Source organism: Thunnus maccoyii, chromosome 20 (assembly GCF_910596095.1).
Source record: "Thunnus maccoyii chromosome 20, fThuMac1.1, whole genome shotgun sequence".
Taxonomy (NCBI): Eukaryota; Metazoa; Chordata; class Actinopteri; order Scombriformes; family Scombridae; genus Thunnus; species Thunnus maccoyii.
This window is the reverse complement of record NC_056552.1, coordinates 12,694,515-12,716,608: the sequence shown is the minus strand read 5'-3', so window position 1 is coordinate 12,716,608 and position 22,094 is coordinate 12,694,515. Positions and strand designations below refer to the sequence as shown.

General features: G+C 42.5%; 1 protein-coding gene across 3 annotated transcripts in view; it reads right to left on the bottom strand.

Annotated features, from left to right (window-relative positions):
* Positions 1–6,392: 6,392 nt before the first annotated feature.
* The window catches only part of vti1a (vesicle transport through interaction with t-SNAREs 1A), a 118,969-nt gene continuing 103,267 nt past the window's right edge, over positions 6,393–22,094 (bottom strand). The window contains exon 8 of one of the 3 annotated variants that reach the window (XM_042397359.1): positions 6,393–8,134. In XM_042397359.1, coding sequence (XP_042253293.1) covers positions 8,041–8,134 — 94 coding nt within the window. In that variant the 3' untranslated portion in view covers positions 6,393–8,040. The remainder of the gene's footprint in view (positions 8,135–22,094) is intronic. The other 2 variants (XM_042397361.1, XR_006092880.1) reach the window with 2 other exon arrangements.

Genomic DNA, 22,094 nt, shown 5'->3' with positions numbered 1-22,094 from the left:
CTATGATTTGGGTTCAGTCCCTCTTCTTCTATGTCAGCTCTTCACTCTTGCCCGGTAGATCCAGACGATTCTCTTTACCCATAATCCCCTTGCTGACTCCTTCCCCTTTCTCTCACCTGATTAGAATTTCAGCTGTGGCCTTTGGGATTGGACGATTTCAACATATTTTATTTAACTGCTTTTGTAAGCCCTAATATTCAGCAGCTGTGATCTATGGCAGAATTACAATTTTCAGGGTCAAGGAGGGACTTGGCTGTGGAAAAGGGGTGAGTACAACTGCTGTGCCGGTGGGGGTGTGTGTATGTGTGTGTGTGTGTGTGTGTTAAAGGGGGGGGGGGTGATGGAAAAAGGAAAAAACACAGAGAAAAAGGGAAGGAAGAATCTCACGAGTTGTCTTTAAAAATGAATGAGAAAATGGGTAATCCCAGAGTCACAGCATGAAAAGAGGGAAAATCGATATGGCCTCTCAGTTCACTGGGGCCCTCACAAGTCCTTGAGATGAACAAAAAGTTGTGCATTTTGTTGCCACATCCATACGTCTCAATAGAGAGGTGTGCGTTTGTGTGTGTGTACGCCTAGGTGAGTGTGCGCGTTGGCCTGTCTGTTTTAGGAGATGCAGTTTTGTGTTTGCAGGGCTGTATGTGTGGTGAAGAGGTCGCACGTATACAAGGCGTTGCAGTGAGTTTGCCTCATAATTTTGAGTTGAGTGAATTATGCGATGGAATGGGACTGACTTAAAATATATCAAAGCTTGGTCCAACATCTAAACTGATCAAGAGAGGCCGACAAACTGACTTGAACATCTACCTTTGAATGATACACATGTAAGGCCAAACCAGGATTTTTCTTTAAAGTATTGTACACGGCGAGCGTCTCAATAATGGAGTGATATAACGGGACATCATACAGGTTCTGTAACCTTTGGACTCCCTATTCAATTAACCCCACACACCAGCCTGCTGCAGGCCCCCCTCATATGAATCCAATCCACTTCCTGGCCTACGTGGAGAAAACTGGCCACCGAGCTCTGGGATTGGATGCCCTCTCATGAATATTTAATTACCACCAACTATCTGAGGCGGAGGGGGGAAGTAGGTAACGGGCTGCTGGGGCTATTGGAACGGGTGCCCTTTTTTATTCCAGACAATGCAACACACATTTCTGTCTCCCTCTTGTCCAGGCATCCTTCCATCCACCTGCATTTCTAGGAGGTGAGGGTGCTTTACAGCAAAACAAATACTCACCTGCTCCATCCATCTGTCCATCTATCCATCCATCCCCCACTCCACCACCCCTCTCCTCTGTGCTGTCATGCTAAGCGATGCCCCCCCCCCCCCACCCCCCTCCCTCCCCAGTTCATTAGCGAGCTCTTCAGTAGCCTGTCATGGTGGATGTGCTCCATCAAAGCTGATCGACTCCCCGTTTTTCCAGAAAGATGTCGCGGGTTATCACCGTGTGCTCAGATCTCCGGCTACGGGAGGAGCGTGACTGGCAGGCCGTCTTTTGAAGACAGTGATTCCTCCACTGATGCCTCCCAGTTGGAAATTTAGAATCGTGTCTGCTAAGACACCATATGCAAAGTAAATTACTGTACAGGGGCGAGCCCAACTAAACCCTCCTCTCTCTCTGAACGTCCAGGCCACTGAGTGCCTCCCAGGCAACCTGGCCTTGTTTGCGCTTATACTCACATTTCTTTTCATTTCCATCAGCCATCTGATTTCAAAATGGACAGCAACAGAGGAAAAACTAGACAGGATAAAAACACAGTCAGGAATTTGATCACCTCTTTTGCTTGTGTACCAAAGACCTCCATTTGACACAGGTGGCCAAAAAATTCATAAACATTTTAAACCTCATCTTTAACATCTACCTGGGCACATTCATTCACATACAGTAAGCCATAGTGAGGTACTTAATTGAAAGAGAAAAGGGCACGCAAATACTGACAAATAAATAAATAACTGTTGTTTTTTTTAAAAAAAAAAGCTTCTGCTGCTAAACAAAAATGGCTCCATTTTCTCCAACTCCGCATTATCATGCAAATGACATTGCTGGTTACAACTGTATGTCTTTGTAGTGGTAAAGTGTTAATTTCAGTTCAAAGGCTGTGGTAGAATTCTACAGGGAGAGAGATGGAAGGTAAGATGGAGATGGAGGGGAGAGGAGGAGAGGAAGGGGGGGGGGGGGTGCTGAGTGGTTTAGCCTGGCTCAGCCTAGCCCTGACCCGGCTCTTTGTGTTTCTATTGTCTCCATGGCGAAACGCTATTAAGAGTGTCTTCTGCACAAAGCTAGGTGTGCCTTCACAAACAGAAAGGAGGCTTGGCTTTACTTCCTTCCTTGTTCATGAGGAGTCAGTTTGGTTCCTCCCATAAGTGTTTTTTGTGTTCAACGACAGCCTATAACGGACAGAGGAGGGCTACGTAAGTTATGACACAGCGTCTGGGTTGCTGAGATGCAGAACTGCTTTAATGACAGATATTTAATAACACAGACACCAACAGAGATCACAAAAGTTATTTTCATAGTTTTGGAAGCAGCTCAGTCTGATTGTTTTAACTGTGGGGAACAAGACTGAAGATCCTGGTCGACAGGAATTATGAGTCACACAGACATTCCCGATGGACACAAACAGATATTCCTGCATGCAGACAATTCAACATAACCTTTTACATCCAAACACTCCATCTCAACCGCACAGGGGGACACATCCTGCACACACAAGCATACAAACATCCATGTATTTATGGCTGCAGCCCCTGTGACTTCCTTAAATAATGGGGGGCATTGTCATTGCTTTGTGAGCACAAACACCATTAAAATGGTCGACAGCACTGATGGGGGCGAAAGAAAAGACAGATAAAGGGCCGAGGAGAGAAAGAAAGCCATTCTGCTAGGACTGGTGGCGTGTACAAACGGAGAACATGGCTCCTCTTCTAACAGCTGTACACTAGAGCGTGTGTGTCTTTTTATTGGGGGGTGTCCACCATACGTGCGACAGTGCGTGTGTGCTTTTGTGTGTTGAATCAAACAGTAGAAGATTCATTGTAGTTCTCAAACAGTGCCATTGTGGGTTTTTCTTGGTAGCTGTTGTTGCAGGGCCTCTTTTAACATGTGTGTATGCATGTGTGTGTGTGTGTGTGTAGTGGGGGGGGGGGATGGCACCATCGTGGACACTCCTAGAGATGAAGCGCCCACCCTCGCGTTGTAATCCCACCACTGGAGTTGTTTATCCTGTTTAAGGCCCGCCCTTCGCTGGGGGGACAGACAGCTCAAATGACGCTTGTCACAATCCCTTGTCGTCTTAAATGGCTGACAAACATCAGGCTCTTTGTAATGGTGGTGCATCACAGAGGTTCCTTGTTGAGGAATCTTCCTTTTTTTTTTTTAAAACTTTCATGTAAACCTTGTAGAGAGGGCCAGGCAGGACAACAATGACTGCTGAGCTGGGCACAAGGGATGATGACGACAGACAGACAAGATGGTGGTGTAAAAGATAATTCCTCTGGAAGAAATATTTCCTGTTGATGAAATAACCGCTGCTATATGATCACTTGTGTTATCATTACTGTATCAAACGAGGCACAGCGGCGCTTGGATCTAAATGTGATTTGAGTGGAAATATTTCAGCTCTCATGGGGACAGCCAGGCTGAGGACGTGGTTGGTGTAGAAAATGAACAGGGACACCCAAAGACTTGATCCTTTCTCTGGCAAACAGGAGAAGGCAGGGAGAGCTTCAAAATCACTTTTCAGGCATCAAATAATTAATTGCTCTCCCCTCTTGCTCGCTTCCCCAAAGTTTCTCTCCTGGGGCCAGATGCATAAAACTCTGTGTAGATTCATGACTAAAACTGTGTGTACGCACAAAGCCAGAAATAGGCATTCTTTTTGTCAGATTTATAAAGCTGTGCTCTGTGTGGTTCTGTTTTATACATCAGTTATTGTGAAACTGGGCGCATGTGCACAAGCCTCATTTCCACTCCCACAATTAGCCATAAATGGATGAAGACACGCCCTTAACCAGCCGTTTTCATATCAATTCGCTCCACCAGTCTGTACACCTGTCAGTGAAAGAAATAGGAAAGAAGATGTGCAGTTTCATCGTTTGTGTTGCACCGGCGAGGTTCTCCAACAGTCAGAACAGCTGTCATTACACACGACTGTGCAGCTCTTCATATCATCCATATCATTAATTCATCACATGGACCCGTAAACCATCGTTGGCAGTGATATCTCAGAAATGCAATCAATGATTAGTTTGTAGCTCTCACATCTAAACCAACTTTACAAGGTGTGACACAACTAAGGATAAAATAAAAAGAATATTAACAGCAAAATGAAATGTTGACTCCCATGTAAATTTAAAAATGATAAAAGTAATCACACAAAAGTAATTAATCAATGTTACCTTAATAAATGCACCTTTGCTTGGCATTTTACAAATCTGTGTAAGCGCAAAAAACAATCACACAATCAGTGCAGTCGGTTGTCAAACTAAACAATGTTTTACTGAAAGATTCCAGCTCTCACCTTATATTTAATCTTCACCTCATCACATCACCCTCAGATTGCTTTCAAAAAACATGTATGAAGAATGCATACACGTGAGGTGCACACATTCTCACTGCACATTCTGTGTTTATAAATACCAGTTCATGTGCAGGAAATGGCGTATGCATGGTTTTTGTGCGTACACATCGTATATGCATGTGGGCCCTGGTGTCTGTATGGAAGACACAGCTCCAGTCACTTAAGGAGGGTTAACACCCGTCTAAATTAAATATTAAAAGGTGTCTGTACCTGCTGCTATTGTTGCCCCTTGGAATAAGATATAACCTATTTTTGACAAGTTTTCATCCTCAGCCTTCTGCGGTGAGACGCTTGTCGAAAACCAAATCAGTGAATGGGGGGACTGGTAGTGGGGCATGGGGGGCATTGATGAATAATCTAGTTCATATTCCAACGACACCCGCCGCTCAGAGAGGGAGAGAAAGAAAGGGATGGAGAGGGAGAGAGATGGGCAGGTGGAGAAAGACAGAGATGGACAGAGCAGGGGAAGATAAAAGCAAAGGGGAAAACGAGGGATGGGTAAAGGGGAAAAAAGGAGAAAAAGAGGGGAAAAAAAAGGGTGGAGAGGCAGATGATAGCCGACGTCTGCCAAGGTATCACATGACAGTGCTCCTTTTTAAATAATAAAACAGGACGGGGGCTCTAAACAAATCGTTATCTCCCCACCTCCATGCATTCTGCCTTCCCTCTGCCCCTCCCTCCCTTTCCTCGCTTTTAAAAACTTGTTTTAATGCCATTTCTTAATGAACATAATAGCTCGGCACTAATAATGAAAAGAAAATAAAAACATCTAAAAACGCAGAGGGGCCCCCGAGTTGTCGCCGGCGCTCAATTATTTCCTTGTCAAGTGGGTCTGTTTTTAATGAGGCCCTGTGGGACTGACGTCTGTCAGTCAGCCCTGACTTTTTGACACCATTACAACTTCAAATAGAAGCCGCCGCCACGCTGCCTTCCACCGCTCACTCGCTAGCTATCGCTCCGCTCATCTGACAGGCTGGGAGGGAGGTAGGGAGGGAGAAGGGAGGGGAGGACAGGGAGGAGGAGAAAAGGTGGCAGGAGAGGTAGAGAGAAAGGGAGGGGGGGGGGGGGGGGGGGGGGGGGGGGTGGCAAGAGGGATGGGGAGGGAGAGAAAGACAGAGAGATAGAAAGAGGGAGGAAGAGAAGAGAGCACATCGGCACGCAGGTAGGCTGCACATGCACGCACACACACACATGCACACACACTGTGCACTGGGTGAAAAAACAATCACTGAGGGTCATTACCAGATGAGGTTTGTCAAACTGCCAGGGATTTCATCCCCCCCTCCCTTACCCCCCATTTCCATGCTTCCTTGTTCACTTCCTTCCTTCTCACTCCTTTTTTCTTCTTTCCTTTTTTCATTATTCCTTGACTTTAATGATAACTCTTGGTGGGTCGGCCCCGCATGGGACGGTCAGAGGCACACTATTTTGTTGGCCATTAATTTGAGGCTTTGAAGCAAACGGCGGCGCTGCGGCTGGTGAGGGCCTGTGAAATGGTGGTCGGTAGGGTGGGGGTGTAGGGCACCCCCGCATCTTTGAAAATGAAGACCGCGGCCCTGAAACAGAATAGCAAATGTCCTCGCCGGGAACAGCCACACCGGCCACAGGAGACACATGCACACTCTAATACTCCTCCGTGCATCTACTGTATGTGCATGTCTGTGTGAGTGTGTGTATTTGTGGCGTACAGAGCATTACCTTCATGTATCTCAACTTCTGAGAATTTTCCAAATTTTGCTCTTAAATTTAGATTTTCCACCAACCCCCTGAAGAATGGCTTTCCTCCCGAAGAATTAAACAGCAGTAAATTCAAGCACACGTTTTTCAAACACCTGCAAATGTATCACATCATCAGTCAGCGTACAGATAAACACAGAAACAAGGACTGCATCACAATCTTCAGAACTTACAGGTTCTTAGACAAGTTAGCTCCATTTACAAGAACAGAAGAAGAAGAAGAAGAAAAAAAAAACCTGTAAGACGCAAAACTAGAAATTCACACTTTGCAGTTGGTCCTGGTGTGCAGTCTGCATTTTAAGTCTAATCACTGAACAACCAAATCAGAAGAAAACATGTGGTTAATGTTCACTTTGAATACATTTTAACTCCATAAAATATACAGTTCTAGCACAGAAACTTTAATTGAAAACTCATTTATAAATAAATAATAATAGAATCACTTGTATTGAGATCAAAAACACTATACATGATGCAGACTTAAATGTTAGTACATACAGTATGATGCAGAGGATTCTCCACAATGACAATTATGTCAAAAAGAGGAATGAGCTATGGAAATCTGTGTTTGGGAGGTTGCAGGGGCATTGTACCAAATGTGTTATTAAAGCTGGTTATATGTCAGAATAAACCTTTCTCTGTATTGTATTTATGTATTGTATGTGCCAAGGTTGGGGTCAGTTCCCTTTTGAATTAAAATCATATTTAAATTGGTAGATTTTATTTTATTTTTTGACAGCTGAAAACTCTCTGGACATGCTCATATATCCTTTCTTGAATGCAATAATTGAAAATAAACAGTTTCGTCTTGATAAAAATGAAAAATAGTTTCACCTTGATTGACTGAACTGAAGTTGAACTGACCTCAACCTTTTTATGTGCATCCCCTCGTTTCAAGGCAGCGCCACTCATCTATTTTGGGCTCTGCTGAGCTTTTTAAAGGAGGAGCGTGAACAGCATATCTTATCTGAAGGCACTGTCCTCTGTGCTGTGTAGGGGCTACATGAAGAACAGCTGAATCATTTAGTTACAGAATCTCATACATACAACAGTATGTGTGTCTACTGTTGGTGTTAATAACAAACATAGCGTGGGCCCCCAATCTATGACTGTCACTCATGCACTTGTGTGAACATACATGTGCACATGCTCTTATACCTCTCGTTCTGTCTCTCATGCATGCACACGAACACATCCTGAGTAACACTTGACCCATGTCAATCACTGAAAAAAAAAAAAAAAAATCTACATATCCGAGTCTGCTTAGAGTTACAAAAAATCCCAGGCCATGTGCCCCCGAGGACAGGATGGGCTGCAAAACCACACAGATCAACACCATGAAAAATATTAACTATCATAAAAACATCTCCCCCTATTTGGGTCCCTAGAGATGTAAGAGCCTGACAGAGAGGAAAAAAAACAGATGAGAATGGAAAAAGAAAGAAAGAAACGACGAAAAGGAAGCAAAAGGTAAAAAAAAAAAAAAGAAGAAGAAAGAAAGAGAAAAAGAAACAGCAAACAGGAAAGGAGAAAGATGGAAAAAAGCTCCCTGTCAGGCTTTGGAAACAGTGATTCATGGGGACCATTTGTCCTAATTACAGCCGAACAACGCTTTTGTCGCTATTAATCACGCGTGTGTGTTGGTGTTTGTGTCGGGGTTGGGGGGGGGGGGGGGGGGAGTGTGTGTGTGTATATATATGTGTGTACATGGGAGATCAGTGGCCCCGCAGATTGAAATAGATGGCCAGGATGATGGTGAGAAGGATGATGGCTCCGAGGATGAAGACCAGGATACGATTCTGGATGATCCTGGAGAAAGAGAGAGAGAGAGAGAGAGAGAGAGGGAGAGATGGAGAGATTAAGTTGGGTTCACAGAGGTCATGCTGTGTCTACAGAGAAAAGTAAAACACGTAAAACAGTCACATGTTTATGTGCAAACTAAATGACCGGCCATCAAGTGGAGGCTTATCGTGTTTAATAGCTACCATGAGGTCTGCATACATGGTATTTATTAGTATACAATCACTGGCATGGGAGTGTAAAACAAACACACACAATATTTCCTAAACGGCAATGCTCTTGTCTAAAATTTCTCATAAATCATTTCTGACTTGCACACACGCTCGCAGCCTCTGTAAAAAAAAATCTCATACAGACCTGTGTACACATATGAACACGCAAAAAAAAGAGCAAGACATTTATAAACAAGCATGACACACAAACACGCACACAAGCAGCAGACGGGCTCTATAACTTTATTTGCACAATAAAGTGGAAAAAGTGGCTCAGTAGTTTCCTGGAGGTAATAAAATCACTGAATTACTGATGGAATTTGCCATAAAACGACTCACTCTTTTGCACATTTAAATTTTCCCACTGTGACCTAAGTAAACTTGACAAGAGCGGGCTTTGTACCAAAAAAACACAAAGCTGGGGAGGGAGGGCCAGAAAATGTTTGAGGGCCGGAGAGACAAGAAGGATACAGAGTGGGTGCTGGTGTAGCTGGAGAGTTACGGGCCGAAGCATCAGCAGAGTGAGCAACTCATCTCGTTGTGTGCGTCCCCAAAATTCTCCAGAGTTTGTTAACCCACACATGCACGCAAAGCGCACAGACAAACACACACCCAAACCTCCGAACCCTCTGCTGCTCCTGACAAATGAGAGAATTATCACATTTGCTGACATGTGGAGGGGTGGAGGAGAGGCCGAGGAGGAGGAGGAGGGGGGGGGGGGGGGGGGGGCACTGTCCACTTCTCTAAGCAGGAGATGAATAGCCCATGCTGTGGCCATTTATCACCGGGGAGGGGCGGCTGGCTGGTTGCTCAGTCACCCTGCTACCCTCTAAAGCCCAAGTCTGAGCTCCACGCACCAGTCAAGCTCCTTCAGTCCACCAGCTCAGACCTGCAGCAGCCTCAACCAAACACTAAAAAGCTCAAGGCTATGGAAGAAAAGAGACAACAAAAATATAAACAGAAAAAGTTATTTCCTGCTTACATCTTTGTGTATGTTTTTTTTTTTTTTGCAGAGACGTGTCAACCTTGCACAACTCCTTTGCACAAATGTATCTCCAGCCACATATTTATACCCACTGATGTATATCAGTTGCAAGGGGAAACAAGACACTTTGTCTTTTTCACCAACATACTGTAATGCTCTCACTGCATAACACCAGAGAGCTCATTACAGCTACTGTTTGTAAGTAGCCCTGCTTCATAAGTAGACACTTTATCCTTGAATAAATGCATATATTATCATGACAGTGTCATACTGCATCTTGCTAAACCAAGTCTTATGCAACATAAGTAACAGTTATGGTATATTTTTATATCCTGCTGCACAAGATCTGTCTTAGGTCATGGTAAGGTTTCACCCTAAAGGATAAAATAAAAACAAAAAAACTAGTATTAAAAATAAAACTCATACTGTACTGTATATGCTGTATGCCCACATGTCTATGTTGTGGTGATAGTTGAAGCAGCATTGAGGATGCTATGATAGGCCAGTGTGAAATGATTGGCTAAAGCCAGCTGGGGAGGAGATCCCACAGAAACACTAATCAGAGCATGCTTAGCAAGGCCACGTCTCCCCCTATTAATTGACATTCATTATGTAGAATGATTATTTATCCCAGCCAAATACCCAGAGGAGGCGCCTGTGCACCATGAATTTGTGATTTGTGTGTGTGAGTGTGTTGGGAGGATCCAGATTGCTTTGTCTTGTTTGTTAATTTTTCAGCTGGGAAATGAGGGGAGGGTGACTAGAGGCCTGGGGGTGGAAAAACGAACAGGAAGTTAGTTTTAGCCTCATGGATGAGGAGCCTGGGTGCTAAAAGAGAGAGGGAGGGGGGGGAGTTTCAAATTCTGTAAGAATTGCATTCATTAAAAGGAGTCTGATTTGGTAGCAAACAACGCTGAACAACTTCAAACACTTAAATGTTCAAAGCAGTAAGGAATATGACAGTGCTGCGATTTAAGAACTTTTTCTCAGGGGAAACATATTTTAAAAATACTTACTTTGACCTAAACTGATTCTCTGTACACCAATCTAACAAAACATGTCTTGGAGTGTAATGTAAAGAAGCTAATCTTAGTTATGGCAACTTGAACACTTAAACAGAAAGTTGATACTATTTTAGCACTGCCCAGTCAAAAACCTTTAGCTGCTGAAGCAACTAACTCCTGCGAAGTAAGGTGAGGTAACATTTAAACCACTGTGAGCAACAAAATGTCATAATCTCACACATCTCTTTTCTAATGCTCGCAATAATTCAAGTTAAACTACAAGATCTTGTGAAGTTTATGAACCAAGTGTCACCTGTAGGCGCACGTACACATACACACACACACACACACACACACACGCAAAGATCTAGCCAGACAGACTGGGAGGAGTTAAGTGGAGGTGGAATACTGTCATAATTCACTTAAGCAATGCTGAAATCCATTTTTACAAAAAATAGTGTCAGTGACACTGTAAAGAGCCACAGTCTTTCCCGCTGACAGCTGAGCAGTGAGGATATTAAAGTCAACACACTCCCTTAACCACCACAGAGCTACGACGGCTGGGAAGTCGGTACTTATGTTATATTATAGCCTGGGTGGGATTTTTTTTTCTATTAGAACCACAAGATAACACAAGAATGAAACATTATTGTCACACAAAGTGATACAATTTAATATTTGGTGAGCAAATCTACACTAGTATTTAAAAAAAAAACCCTAAAAATGAAAAGGATTTTGCTCATATTCCATTTAAGTTTCATACTTCTGGTCACTCATAACAAGTTGTTTCTATAAAAAGAAAAAAGAAAAAAAAAAAGAGGACAGATCATTTTCATAATCCTCTGGACGACTCATCTGCATCCTGTAGATCTAATCTAAAGATTTGTATTTTGTATTCAGCAACTTTTACTATCATCTCACAAGTCAAATTAGCTTTGAAAAATCATTTTAGTTTCCTTTTAAATTCCCCAGGCAACAGAAGCAGCTAAAATAAAACTTACCCCAAAAATATAGAACACCTGCCGCCCCCCCCTAACGCCCCCCCAAAAAGAAATAAAAAAATTCCAAAAATTGGGAGGTAGGAGAGTGAGGAACATGGTTTTCGTCTGCCGTATGGTTGATCCTGTCCTGACACGTGGCCAGACAGAACAGAACTTATCAAACCGGATCCATCCTCCAGGTTTGACACTTGACATAGAGGTGGGGGGGTGGGTGGGTGGGGGAAAGGGAAGGGGAGGGTTTGGGGATGTGTGAGTGATACACACAGCACACGTACAAGGGTGCAGACGTACATGCTGACCCACATATACACACTCCTATACACACAGAGTTTGAGAGGGCTTACCTTAACCCCGCTCCCTACTATGATACTATGATCCCCAAGTATTTTCTCTGTCTGTCCCCCCAACCCCGAACCCCCCCCCCCCCCCACTAAAAAAAACACTATAGACAGACCAACAGTAACTGTAACTGAGACGCCAGCCAATAACAGCATGTAATACTGGCCATTCTATTGGCTCCTGATGTTCCTTCATCGCAGGCAGCCAGTCAGCTAACACTTTACTAGATGGAAATACACAGAAATAGAACACTAATGTTAGAGAGAGAGAGAGAGAGAGAGACAGAGATGAAGACAGTCAAAATGATGAGTGTAAAGGAGAAAAATAAAGCAAGCAGGAAGGACGGAAACGGACAATAAAGCAGCTGAGAGTGAAAAATAAGAAAGAGAGAGAGTGGAGAGAGACAGGAATAGAGAGGAACAGAGAGAGAGAGAGAGAGAGAGAGAGAGGGAGGAAAGGAGAGAGAGAGAAGTCCGTTTACCCGGGGAGGCAGAGCTGGAGGAGAGGCTCCTCGGAGACAGATGAAAATAATGAGGACTTTTCTGTCAGGAAAGATTTACAAAATCGTACCAGTGTTATTAAAATTTAAAATCTCCCGTTTTTTTTTTTTTTCTTTTTCTCCCACCCTCTTCCTCCCTCCCTCTCTTCCTTTCCCTGTTTTTTCCCCTCCTCTTCCAGCAGCACAGCCTTATTACCAGCTCTAATGAGCACCGGGATACACCTCAGCTCTGTGTGTGTGTGTATGTGTGTGTGCGCGCGTATGTGTGTGTGTGTTGAGGTCCAGGTCCCTCGTGCCAGCTCCATCAGTGCCCCACATTCCCTGGTCCCTTCAATGACACACAAAACACACGAGGGTGGGCACATGGACACACATTGACACACGTGTACACAGACACACATACACAGCTTTTGATGGCTCTCAGAGGTGGCTGGACGGACACACACACACACACACACACACACACACACACACACACACACACACACACACACACAATCTCCACTAAGAACAAACTTAGCTGCAGAGTTGCATCTCTCAGGCCCTCCCCTTATCCCTCCTCTTTCCACTAGTAGACCAATAAAATAAAAATCAATGACTGTCTGTGCCATTCTGGCTCTCCTCCCTCCAAATCCTGGGAATATACAGCATGGGAGAGGAGGGGAGGGGGAGAGGGGGAGATGGGGAGAGAGAGAGAGGGGGGAGGGAAGGATCAATGTGTTCACAAATGGTTTGAGTGATGGACATGGAGGTGGAGCACTGGTGTGGGTAGGTCCTAACTAATGCATCGACTTGTTATCACAAACTAATACAAATAAATGTTTCATTGTAGACCGACACATACACACACACACACACACTGCTGTCTGGGCTCAAACACACACAAACCTGCCACATAAACACACACATGACAAAACAAAAGGTGAAGATGGGCCCGCGATCAATCCAGTTTGAGTAAAGAAAGGTGAGAAACGTGCGACAACTCAATCAAGTGAATGAAACGAGGAGGAATGAGGCAAAACCATCCAGATCGGGTTCACGTTGCTCTGCAGAGATAATGACTTGACCTGTTTGCTAGAGAGATCTGATCCCACCACGTACGTTCTGCCTATTGCCCCCAAGGGGGGTGTTCGAGATAAATGATGGAGTTTTTTTTTAAAAACTCATCATTTATCACGCACACACTCGAACACACAAACACACACACACACAGCTGGAGTAGACCTTTAATTGCAAGCCGTTTACTGTAATTATTTAAAGAAGTCCCCAACATCATTTAATTCCCCAAAGATAAACAGTATTTAAGAACGCGCCCACACCTTGATGCTCACACTTAAGACGCCATTGTACACTAAAAACACATAATACTGTATAGATGAATGTCAATATTATATATTCATGTTTTCCATTCATGTTGTCTGATTAGCATATGACAACAATCTGTGATATAAATGTAAACTAAAAGGTCAAACAAAAAACCCAACACATGACACATATCTGGAGCCTTTTAGCACTACAAAACTGATTGAAAGATCTTTTGTTTTGTTTTGTGTGGACCTCAGGAAGAGTAGCTGATAAAATCCTAAATAAAATCCTAAATTCTTAATACACAGACAGCAACTACTGTAATTCTTAGCTATTAATATTTTCTGACTATGTTAAAGGTTTGTTTGAATCAACAATGGTTGTAAACATAGGAGTAAAACAGAATTCATGACATGCAGAGAAACAAAGATTTTGAGTTTTCATTAAATTGTACATAAGGTTTATGTAAATAAACCTCAAAATTATGTGGCCATAAGAATATATGTTTGTAATTTAAATCCTTGTCATTTTACAATGAGGCTACTGAAATGTACTGTATTATAATGTATATTCAAGAATAAAATCAATTAGACAAATTCTATTGTTCTCAGAAGGTCTTTCTGCATTTATCTAGTAATCTTACTAGTTTCTTAACATTTTTCAGTTGAGATTATTGATTCCTTAAAAATTTCACAGACCTTTTTCTGACCTGTATTGACCAAAATGTTTTTTTTTTTTTTTTACAACTGAGAAAACTGACATAAAAGATGGACAGGTTTTTATTTGGAACACGTGGTTGTAGCAAGGTATTTCATGTCAGTCTGATTTTCTCTCTCTCTCTCTGGCTCCTACTTTACTCCCTCTCTTTCTACCAACTTGATGCAGGAGAACAGCACTGGGGCTCTACAAGTTCATCCATTTTTTATTTGGCGGCTAACAACCCCGGCCAGCAGCAGCCTAGACTGGGACCCAGTTCTCTCCCGGAAAAGGGTTGCGAGAAGGAAGGGAGAGAGAGGCTGAGAGGAGGAGGAGGGATGGAGAGAGAGGAAGGTAGAAAGGAGGAAATTCAGCGTGGGAGGAGAGTGTATATACAAGAGTATGAGAGAGATGTAAAGAAGGATAGGGAGAGGGAAATGGAAAAGAGACAGAGTGGGTGAAGGAAAAGGAGAAAGAGAGAACACATTGCAACTGTGTCTGGAATTTTTAAGAACTTTTTTTTTTTTTTTTTTTTTTTTTTACCAGCAGCAATTTCAGGTAACTGCTGCAGCTTCTCCTCATCCCAGTGTGATATACAGGTGGCTTTCTGAGCTCCATACATACACAGATCATTCCCCTGCCTGGTTGCCTGCCTGAACCTTTGCCCTCCTCCTGTCTTCCCTATCTCTATCCTCCTGTGTCCTCCTTTTGTCCCCTCACTTGTACATTCAGTCCGTTCATTCAGTTCTTACATTGCTTATTTACTTTTTTCTACTTTTTCTTGACTCCCGTTTCTCCTTCTCTCATTCTTGCTGGAGGGATGGGGTGATATGCAGTATTTTTTTTCTCTATGCTTTCCCTATATGGTCTTCATGTCAGTGGTTTATAGTCTACAGGAGCATGTCAACAGCCCGTATTTACAATTGTCAACGTAGGCTGATGAATATGACCTTACTGAAGGCTGCTGTAATGACGTTAGTTCCTGTACACTTACTATTCTGGGTTACAATGCTTAGAGGATCAGTATGGAAAAAAGACAGACAAGGAAATAAGATGATTGCCTTATCTGACTACACTGTAATAAGGAAAATGTTCCTTATAATTGATTGTCAGTGCAATACAGTGGCAAATTTATTAATTGAGTCCAGGTCACACGATAGTAGATCATGGAACACTGCTGCAATGTTACAGGTATACAGAATAATATTATATATTGTATGTGAACTGGATAATACTGCAGTTTTGTAATTCTAGTTTAGAAAAATAAATATCTAACCTGTCAGGGTGCAAATCTATGCAAAATGGTTGGGTGAAGTTCCCTTTGCAACTCTGTTAAGGTCATTGTTAAGTTCACCTGATATAGAAGGAAAATCCAGACATGTAACTTGCTTGAAAAAAGCAATTTGTGCTCAGTGTTTGTTAATTAGTTTGCAGATTGCTCACTTACACGTGTCAGGATTTATAACATGAAAAGGAGAACATATAACTGATTGCTACTGAACTACAACTTGACTCGTGGATTATAGAATACGCAATATCCCTACACTCTGACAACTGACATTCCTCTCCGGTTCTCCTTTCTGCTAAGATTTCCCAAAACACAAAATCCCCCTTGTATACATTCTGCAAGGGCCGGAGGCCAGCTGCAGATCCAATTACTGGCCCTGGTGAAAAAGGGTGTAACATTAGACATTAGAGCTGTAGGCCTCCAAAACTATGATGTCTATACATTTTTATTGTTTGTTCAGTATTGAAATCACATTCAAGCATGTACATAAATCATTTGTGCACACTTTTACCCGAGAAAGAGAGGGAAAGGGGAAGGAATGAAAAGTAGGAGAAGTGGAGCTAGGATGCTTTTGGAGCTGTAGGACACCTGAGGCAATGGTTTATGACATTTGCATGCTTAGTATTGGTAGAACGTAGTGACAAACAGAGAAGAAAGAGGCTGCATAGGCATCACACAATGTTTCTTAATCTAATTATTGCACACATACTCTTTTAAACATAACTTTTCAAAGTATGTGTGTTTTTATTAGTTACTTTTAGACATGTCTCTGTTGGAGTTCGTGTTAAGGAAGCAGGGAATAACACATCTACGATCTGATACCTAACACTGACTCTATTGTTGTGAAATTTGACCCGACTTCTTCAGGCATACTGATAAAATGTTTGGACTCACTACATAAAAATAGTCACAACAGAAAAGACTGCTCCACGAAGTTTGTTCCTGTCTTTAATAATATTTTAAAGATCTGATAATTGGGAGAAGACGAACTGTATATTTCCTTATCGTGCTTCGTCCTCCATAGCGTTATTAGCTTAAATTGTTTTATACATGTTAGAATCAAAGCACTTATCTTCGCAAGAACTTGTCACTGGCAGTTTTATTTTGTGAGGTGCCTTCAACTGGCTTCCACTCAAAAAAAAGCCATCAGATAAATGCTTTAAACTCCTTGGGTCCCAAAAAGACGTCTGTTTAGGATTCCGTGACAAAGAAGCAATGAGGATATTAGTGTTTATGTCTGAGTCTTTTTATTAACTGGTAAGGAAGCTCCTCCGCATGGTGTTTGTTTGGCAATTTAAACTAACTCTCCAAATATTTGCCTCAAGTCCCATGTGGTTTTAGTTTTGCATCCTGTGTGTCTCCACATGATGTAGTGATATTGCCCACCAGCATGCACACAAACACATCTACGCGGAGAACATACAAAGTACACACACACCCACACATGCTGACCCTTTTCTTATACAAACATATACAGAGCCTGCACTGGCCAAGTTATAACCACATTTTTGCCTGCAAACATTCCCATACATATGTCTTTAAAAAAAAACAACATTTTACTACATAACACTGTTACATCTTATGAAAAAGTTTGTTCACATCTGCAGTATTTCTCGACGGTGCGCGTTGCACTCTGCTTGTCTCGGTTTTCTATCCATAAATAAAATACTGGATTACAGATCTGTTACATCTCAACAGAGTATTTACATGATTATGCATGAATCAAAATGACAGAAGTTGTAAAACAGTATACATTTAGACATGTTCTTTTCTAACAGATGTTAAACATGTCCATGAAGCAGAAACATAATGTCTCCCAATGTTTTTTTTAATCTTCCAGACTAATTATAAGAACCTGCATTTAAATAATGCTGATGCATAGGACAAAAAGTTCTATGTATGTAAAATCTGCGTGGGATCAAAATGTGACTAATTTTTTCATATACTATGAGCAGCTCACCTAAAAGCCTTTGCCATGGCCAGATATTTTAGTGAAAGAAAAAAAAAGGAGCATTTAACAAACAGATATTGGAATTAGGAATAACACAGCACTAAGTCTGCCCATAAAGGAAGCGCCTTAAACTTCCTCAGAGGTTAAGGGTCACATTTGTGTGTCAGTGCGGACAGAATGCAGACTGACCAAGTTTGGATTTCATGTCAACGCCACGGGTAAGCAAGAGAAGAAGGCATTCTTGAACTTGACCTCGTGAACATCAGGCCACACTTGCCCCTTGCTCTGTCCTGCAGGTACGAAAGGACTAAGCCAGCCAAGGTTCACGGTGTCAGACTATAGTAAAAGATTGTGTAAGAGAAATTTTGCACATGTGTGTGTGTTCGCATCAGTGGAGTGTTGAGTAAAATGTGTGAAAACTACAGGAGCGCGTCTGGCAATCTGGTGTGAAATAACACACAACAATTAAGGATTATATGAACTGCTAGGTCCATCTTGTTTGGACATGCAGGTACAGATCACTTTATCCAGCAGGTGAGTAGAGGGAGAGAGAGAGCAGGAGAGTCGGAGAGAGAGAATGTAGGGGTATAATGTCATCCCACAACCCCCCATTTGACACTACAAGGGAGGCTTTAGTCAGTCTAAATAATCCATGCTGTTCCATTAAATTTGCAGACTAGCTTCCCTAGTCCCTGTGTCTAAGCTGAGGGAGCCTGAGAGTGAGACAGAGGGGAGGGGTCGAGCTGGGAGAGATGAGAGAGGAAAGTTAGATAATGGTTCAGAATAAACTAAGGAACAGTCTTTTTCAAGCAAGAAATCACCAGTTAAACCATAGAAAAGCCAGAATTAGATGTCCAAAACGGAGAAAAGACATTTAGACGTTTGTAAAGAGAATGAGATAAAGATATAAAGAGGAAAGGACATAAAGAGCAAGTGAGCACACCGAGGCCTTTGAGTGACACTGATTTGCTCATGATTGCCTGCCTCATTGCGAAATCTCTCCCGCTTCCCCAACCCTGGAAAAATAAGCGCTTGGAGTATGCGGGGGAAGCCACCAGTGTGATGGGGATTGTTGCAGTAACAGCATTATTGACTTGTTGCTCCAGCTACATTTGCTTAGTGCTCTGGAGGCCCGATCAATAGACTCTGGGCTCTGACACCCTGCTAATCAGGGCCTGAAGCCATGCAGGGTCAGCCTTCTGCAAAAACTCCAAGAAAGAAATGAAAATATAACCGCACAGAGATGAGGGGTGAGGAGAAGATAGGGGGCAACAGAGAGAGAAGAAGAACTTTGGGGGCTAATGAAGATAGCTTGGACTAATTGACTAAAAATACTCCTTCAATTCATTTTTTTAACTTCACCACTAGAGGTAAACTCATGTGGCATTCTATTTCGCTTCAACTCGGCAGCAGTGTGGGCGTGAGGCACCATGAGAGATGCAGATTTCTGCTTCACCTCTGCTTTCCTGTGAACCACAGTTTAAAAGTCAAGGGGCATCTGGGCTGCTTTGGGACTTTTGGAAATGCAAGAGCCAATCCATATTTGCAGAATCCAGTTGTGAAATCTCAAGAGTGCTTGACATGGATATAGAAGGACGGAGTTCATTTGAAGCATGTTAACATGATTATTCAGGAGAGTTTTAAGGCAAGCCTTTTTAGAAAGCAGTGTAAAGACATATCTGCTTAATGACACAATAGGATAAAGTCTTTCTTACTCTATGACATTTGCAAATCTGACAAACATACAAACACGCTGACAAAAATGTCCTTAGTTTTTTGTTCATGGTCAAGCCAATCCACTTGGTCACAGTGGTACTGATGCTGACCCTGAGATGTGCATCAGGTCCCTTCAATAATCTCCATCTGTAGCCATACGTTCTGCACATCACAAGCCCATTGTGGAATGCTATGGGAAATTCATGGAGGAACTGTCCATCAAATATTAATGATCAAGTCGAGCCAAGTGGGTTTTCTTACTGTTTTTTCCCCTGGCATCTATGGTCACTGCTGCCCTGAGAGACTTCCCACAAGAAAAGCACCAAAGAGAAAAGGGAAGGATAAACAAAGAAAAAAAAAGGCCAAAGAAGGCTAAGGAAAGGCTACAAGGGTGTATGGGCGTTCAATATTTTCTTCTGAGGGGCCAGAGCCTGGTTAGCTTCCATGGAAGCAGGGTCTTGATATACAGGTCCCAAGGTGTAAACACAAACTTGTACACTGTTTGTGTCGTTTGTCTTTCCTCTTTCTCAACACTTCTTTTTGTTATGTTGTCAGCTGGCGAAGTGGGATTCTTGTGCCCAGTGACACATGTGAAGGGAACAATGGTTTTCACTGACATTGAGCCTTTCAGTTACCATCTCACAGTCTTTTCTTACTAGTGTGACGAACTAAGGGCAAGAACTAACTGTATGATAAAACTAAATTTCTGTGCAAATTTGAAACTTTCTGAGAAGAACATGAACAAAAGTTTTGGGAATACAAAAGCCCTTGTGGCTAATGTCCATGGTGAGAGGTCTATTTTAGAGAATGCAAATCAGATAGTAGAAGGATAAATAATAAAAAAAAGAGAAAAAGGCCTGAAACAAATGCTCATACTTTCATGCAACTACTCAAACCCTTATAATAAACACACTACTATGGAAATATTGGAACTGTTTGTCAATAGAGCCCTGTTCTTCTGTCTTAGCCACAACCCTTGCAACACCCCCTTGAAATACCAACACCCACCATCACAGCATAAGTGGAAGTGCAGGGTCAGCAGCGTCCCCTCTGGCCTTGCTGACCAACAGATATTCTAATAATCACCTTCTTTCTGTACTGTCAGGCCTGCAACCAATGGATCCCTCGTCCTGCCTTCGCCCTCCGTCTCCACTTATACTAGGGGCTTTACGGAGCGGCGCTGCTTCGATACATTAAAACTGCTGCCCCATGATCAAACGAGCAAATACCTCCCGGGTCAGCAAAGGGCTACCCCACGTCAGTTAACAATGCAGCATTTAAACATCAGTCGTATGCAAAGCGGCTGGTACACAGGGGAGGAGATGGGCGGCAGGAGAAAGCAGAGAAGCAAGGCCTGGACTGGAGAGATAATAAGCGCGGGAGCACAGAGGAGAACATCAGCAGCTATTTAACGCTACCCTGTCAGCTCCTACACAGCTTTATGATGAAAATATAAGATGTGAGGTTCCATCAACATCATAACGATGAGCTAATGGTTGAGCGCATATTTATCTTGGTCAAAATGCAGACTCAATATTAATGCATTAGATTGTAGGTTTCAAACAAACGTTTCCATTTGCTGCATAACTCACAACTTGCTGAAAATTTATTGTGTTGTAACATCCACAAATTCTGACAAAAATAATTAAGAAATGACTCCAAGTTTGTAAAAAAAAAAAGAAATACTGCTACAGAATACAAGCATGTCATATACTGTACATCATAGATACTGAGATAGATGTGATAGAACAGCCTCTTCAAGCTGATTACTGCAGGCAGGTTAATAATAATGGACAGATGAGTGTCAGCTCCAGCAGATTCTTATTTTACAGATTTAAGGCATGCCTTTTGCCAGCACTGGATGTCTACACAAGGCCCAGAGGATGTGGACCCACAAACAAAACATACAAGTGTCGGTCAGATGTACCGATGAATTCTGTGCACACTCTCACACCCATGTCTGCTGAATTACGACCAGCATGCAGTCTTCCAAATGAGAGCTGAACGTCTACAGAGAACACTACTCCCTAAAAAAACAAAATAACTGAAAATGCATGTTTCTACATTTTTGAGAAACAAGAGGAAGCTTCTTTTTTTGTGTGAGGAACCCTTTAATAATGAAGCTTAGGGGTGAAGAGGTGAAAAAGAGTTTTTTTTCTGGCTTATCCCTCTCTCCCTCTGCCTACTGCTTGGTTAACCGACTGACCTGCTGTCAAAGGAGCCTTTGTGAGTGCGCTTTGGCGGAAGGCCAATCAGATCCTCCGGCTTGTCTGTCTCAGAGAGGAAAATGGCGCCCCTGGCATGCCATCAGCGGCAGAAATGTGCAGACAGTCTGACTGCTGAGGCCGGCTTGGCTTGCTGTGGCCCTTCCAAAACTATGCCGGAGGAATTACCTGTTTGGCCCGTGGCCAGAGGGACTCGTTCTACACGGGCCGGTGGTTATTTATCTATTTATTCACTTACACCTCATGCTCACGGGCGCTTTCAGAAACATTTCAACTTCTTAAAATCCACTTCCACAGGTTCTGACAACATTCTCCTTTGAACCAGCAAGGTGCATGGGATGAGAGCCCATTCATGGGTTTTGAATGAGCGAGGATCTCTTCTATGACAACACCAAACAAAACTAGCGTGGAAACAAGGTTTAATTTTTAATTTAAATAATCAAATCACTTATCTATTTACATTTACTGCATGCACGCCAAGCTCCATCTTCCAATGCCTGCCTCACATGAAAACCTCACCTGTATGCTTTTATTTCAGCAAAAAGTTGAATGACACTGTAAATTGATTATTGTAAAAGCAAATTCTATATTTTTTGTACCTTTGACTAAAATTGCTGTTCATTCTTTAAGGTATTTTTGAATCAATATTCATCCAAATTACAAGTATGTATAAAGTTCATGGTTGTAGTAAGTAAAGTAATTGTGAGTCATATGTCAGGGCTATATCTGGATGAGACTGTGGGAAGTG